Source organism: Lolium perenne, chromosome 7 (genome assembly GCF_019359855.2).
Source record: "Lolium perenne isolate Kyuss_39 chromosome 7, Kyuss_2.0, whole genome shotgun sequence".
NCBI classification, from domain to species: Eukaryota; Viridiplantae; Streptophyta; class Magnoliopsida; order Poales; family Poaceae; genus Lolium; species Lolium perenne.
This window is the reverse complement of record NC_067250.2, coordinates 12,263,046-12,267,782: the sequence shown is the minus strand read 5'-3', so window position 1 is coordinate 12,267,782 and position 4,737 is coordinate 12,263,046. Positions and strand designations below refer to the sequence as shown.

At 42.5% G+C, this 4,737-nt stretch overlaps 1 protein-coding gene across 1 annotated transcript; it reads left to right on the top strand.

Moving 5' to 3' along the window:
• The first annotated feature begins 995 nt into the window (after window positions 1–995).
• LOC127311415 (hypersensitive-induced response protein 4) lies at window positions 996–4,268 on the top strand. Its single transcript, XM_051341841.2, has 5 exons — window positions 996–1,320; window positions 2,450–2,570; window positions 2,648–2,739; window positions 3,348–3,444; window positions 3,705–4,268. Exons 1-5 carry the CDS (start codon window positions 1,126–1,128, stop codon window positions 4,064–4,066), a joined length of 867 nt encoding a protein of 288 aa, XP_051197801.1. The 5' UTR covers window positions 996–1,125; the 3' UTR covers window positions 4,067–4,268.
• The last annotated feature ends 469 nt before the right edge of the window (window positions 4,269–4,737 follow it).

Below are 4,737 nucleotides of genomic sequence, written 5' to 3'. Positions count from 1 at the left end.
AAACCGACGACATCTCCGCCTTCAAGACGCCACCGGCCGACACCACAACTACCCCTACACTATCTACATGCCTAGATCCGTGGATTCCCCAACCTCCCGCCGCCGGAGCGGCTGATGTTTTTGAAAGATTCATATCAAAATTGGTTTCTAGTGTATACAACCTACCACAAAATAATAAACGGTGGGTGTGCTTTTTGTTGGTATGACTTCTCCCCAACACCACGTTTCTAATTAAGCTCCATATGGTGCAACTGCATGAGCTCATGACTTCATGTACATCACCTAGGTTGATATCCTTGTGAACTCCTATATAATCCCACACGTTGGCATGAAAAAAAAAATCTGCATATAGCATGTAGCAGTGTAAAGGTTAGTCACCAAACCAACTAATATCAATCCATTTGGATCCAATTTCATTGAAAGAAAACATCTATGAAATTCTAGCATTGCATTTCAGTGTACAACAGGGGTGAAGCGCCCTTTCTGTTAATGTGACATTCCTTAAACATATCTAATGTACCGAGTTCTGGATTGTTAGACTTGGCCTTCTGGAAAAAAAAACATACATGCAACCAGCTTAAATATTCTATGATGGGAGCGTGGAAAAAGTTTATATAAATGTCATCTGTTAAATGTTGGTTTTCATTTGGATAACAATTGAAAGCAATCCGAGCAGAGCATCTTGCTCGTAGATCATGACTTTTTCAAGGTAAGACTATTCTACTCGATCATATGTGTCTTGTGTATATCAAGTTTGATAGCACATAAACCTCTCTTTCCCTTCTTCTTCTTCTTCTTCATCATCATCGCATGTATGCTTTCATAAGCTAATAAGGATATTATCATTTCTAATTTTAACATTTTTAGTACTAAATAAAGATAATTAAAACTCGATGGAGTAATGCACTTTTGTACTGAGCGCGTGTAATATCGTATCGCAGCCACGTATCCGCACTCGTATCCACGCAGGAAAGGGTCGTCGTCAGGAACAAATAAATATAGAGGAAAGAAAAAGAAGAAGTAAACGGCGCGTACCGAAATCCCCCACGCCGCGCCGCCGAATTCGCCGCCGCCGGTTAAACCCGATCGATCGAGCCAGCCGGCCGAGGGACCGAGGATCCGGAGATGGTGAGCGCCTTCTTCCTCTTCTGCGGCTGCGTGGAGCAGGCGAACGTGGCGGTCGTCGAGAAGTGGGGCCGCTTCCTCCGCCTCGCCGAGCCGGGGCTCCACTTCTTCAACCCCTGCGCCGGCGAGTTCGTCGCCGGAACGCTCTCCACCCGCGTCCAGTCCCTCGACGTCCGCGTCGAGACCAAGACCAAGGTTTTTTTTCTCTCTCTCTCTCCCTGCCCTGCCTCCTAGGACACGTCACCGACCGACCTAGATTGGTTGATCATCTGCGTCGCCGGTGCAAGATTCGTGATTGAACTGCTGGAACCAGGCGCGATTGCCTCTGCTGGGATGCTAGTATTCAACTGTGGCTGCTTAAACTCTCTGTAACGTCTGGAAGGTTGTTGTTGTTGTTTGATGACTGATTGATTCCCAGCCTGTTCTTCCGTTTAGATAGATAGATATTTTGCAGGGATGAACTGCTTTACATGGTCTGTGCCCGGTGTCCCTACTGGCCGAACCAGGATTTAGCCACGATTTAGGAGGGGGAATCGTCAAGAAAAGAAACACCCTCGTGCCAAGCCTGAAATTGCCAAATATCACCAAAGAAATATCTCCGCCCTGGACCACTGCCCCAGGCCCCTGTGTCCAACCTGATTAATGATGTCCTGTTGCTAGTCTCTACTTTAGACACATAGTACATACGTCTATTTGCGGGTTTGATCCACCACGAGTGTCATTTGTTCAATTATCTTTGAAACTTTTCAATACCCATCTATCTAAGATAGTGCAGACATTTCTGTCATTGTTCCAACCAGTTCTGCCGGTGCTAGGTTGTTCTCCGGGATGTAGTTTGTAGTTAAAAATCATTGCCGGGTTACATTGGGATTTGCAGTATGCAGGGATACTAGTATGCAGTGGAAAAAAAATGAATGCATTCTCTCAGCCTGGCCTGTACTTGCACGGGTATTATTGCAGAAAGTAAAGGGCTTGTTTTACGCGATGCATGGAGTAGCTTCAGCCTATGGAATAATATTAATTTTGAGAAATTATGTGTGACACTGGAAGAATATTTTCTTTCATAGCATTGCCTCCTCTCTTCTCTACTTAAATTTAGGTGTAGTAAAGTTTCCTTTTATTATTTTCACTTCTGGTGGGAGATGCTTGGAAACTTGGCCACAATGACCCAATCATTCTCACATTCCGAGTATTGATCATGTGATGGATCAGCTATACTACTTACACAATCAAGTGAAATATTTGTGACTGAAGTATCATTTTCCTTACTGTGGTGGCTTGTTTGTTTTGATACTTATTGAAACAATCTCTTTTTACCCTGCAGGATAATGTATTTGTTCATCTGATATGTACAATTCAGTACCGGGTTGTTAAGGAGAACGCGGATGATGCATACTACGAGTTGCAGAATCCCCAGCAGCAAATTCAGTCCTACGTCTTTGATGGTAAATATTAGTATCTTGCTGTGTTGTTTATACTGTGTCCTTAAAGCCTAAGCCGGTGTCTTTTCTCTGGAAAATAGTGGTTCGAGCCATAGTTCCAAGAATGGAGCTTGACAATTTGTTTGAGCAAAAGAATGATGTGGCAAAAGCTGTACTTGAGGAGCTTGAAAAGGTAACTCCATTAACCTATTTTTCTTGTTTCATGTAGTGCGTACTATCACGATGCGTCATTACATGTATGTATTTATAATTTTATATCATTCTGCCAGATTAGTCAGCAATTTGTTTAGTACTGTATTGGATTTTAGTCCAGTACACACATTTTTGGAAATAATTGGATCTATAGATCAACCCCTAAAAAGACCACTATAGAGAAGTAACATTAGAATATCCAGTTCAATGTAATACCACTGAAATAGTTCAGTTCACCTTGTGTCACTGCTCAGAAAAGCACATTGTATCAAATTATAAACACCATGTTTGTTTCATCCTCAGATGAATTATTTCTATTTCTGACAAAATCAAGATCATGTGTGATTTGTATAATGCTACCAGTTGCTTAGCCTAAGTTTGATTACAGACAGGGTAATGTCTGTTTCTCCCCCTCAAAATACTGTTTGTTCTGCATTATTGGCAGTGTTAGTTTCTTATTATATTTGTACCATCTCTTGAGAAAGTGATCCTATGTTATGTACACATCGGCTTCTTGGATTGGCTGCTGTGTACTGCTATTTTCTGTCTTGCCTGGGGACTTGATGAATCCTATGTCTTCTTGTCCAGGTGATGTCGGATTATGGTTACAGCATTGAGCACATTCTCCTGGTTGATATCATCCCTGATGCTGCTGTCCGCAAAGCAATGAATGATATAAATGCAGGTATAATACTACTAGTACCATTTTGAGTAGTAGTAGTAGAGTGTTGTTTTCAGGTTCTACAAGCCTAGAGGATGTTAATTACATGTTGGACTGCGTTGTTGAAGTTAAAACTTGTCACATCATTTACTCAGCTCTTAAACTACTGCGATACTTAACTGCTGCCCTTTCTTCTCATGCTTCAACTGTCTGTTTTCTTATAGAATGTTTAGGTGCTACCTTTTGCATGTGAACTCACCTTAACTTGTCAAATCTTGTCACAGCCCAACGGCTCCAACTGGCAAGTGTCTACAAAGGAGAAGCGGAGAAGATCCATCTGGTGAAGAAAGCTGAAGGGGAATCCGAAGCCAAGTACCTCTCTGGCGTCGGCATCGCGAAACAGCGCCAGGCGATCACGGATGGCCTCAGGGAGAACATCCTCAACTTCTCGCACAGTGTGTCGGGCACCACCGCAAAGGAGGTGATGGACCTCATCATGGTCACCCAGTACTTTGACACTATCAAGGAGCTTGGGGACAACTCGAAGAACACCACGGTGTTCATACCCCATGGCCCAGGCCACGTCAAGGACATTGGCGACCAGATCCGGAATGGCGTGATGGAGGCGTCGTGCAGCAACGTGTAAATTTGACCGCTTGTCCTTACACGGTTGGATAGTTTTTCTCTGATATTTGATCTGTTTATAATAGTTAGTAGTGTTCTTTTTATTAGTATGTGTAATAATGCGGGTGCTGGGACTTGGTTTTGCATCTGAAGTTGTATGCGTTCTTAAGAGATTGTCGAATTTCGATGTATAATCATTTGAGCCAAAACATTTTGCGATAGAATTTATAGTGGGTTTACTATGTGTGTTAAGACTACATAACCAACTCTGATAGAATCCTATTGTAATTTTTTTGCGGGTAAAATCCTATTGTAACTCAGGTCCTATGAATTCAGACCCTTGGTGCTAGCTGAAACAAAAAAAAAAAAAATGTGACTTGGGGGGTAAGAAGCCCTCCAAGCAATTCAATAGATGATATTTTAGTGTGTACAGAGAGAGCGGGCGCTAGCACTCGAACTTAGGATCTCGCGGGTAGCACAGGTATCAGCATCCGGCAACCATCTGGGCTATGCCTCAGTTCACTTGGTGCTAGCTGAAACATAGTGAGCATATTCGTGCTACTAGCACTAAACAGTTGTGGTTCTTTTTCTTTTGTTGAAGTGAATCTTTAGGGAAAATCTAACTCTGAATAGCGTCAACAAAGTAAAATATCACAAGAAGAAAGCTGTTCGCGTTTAACTTTTCATGAACTT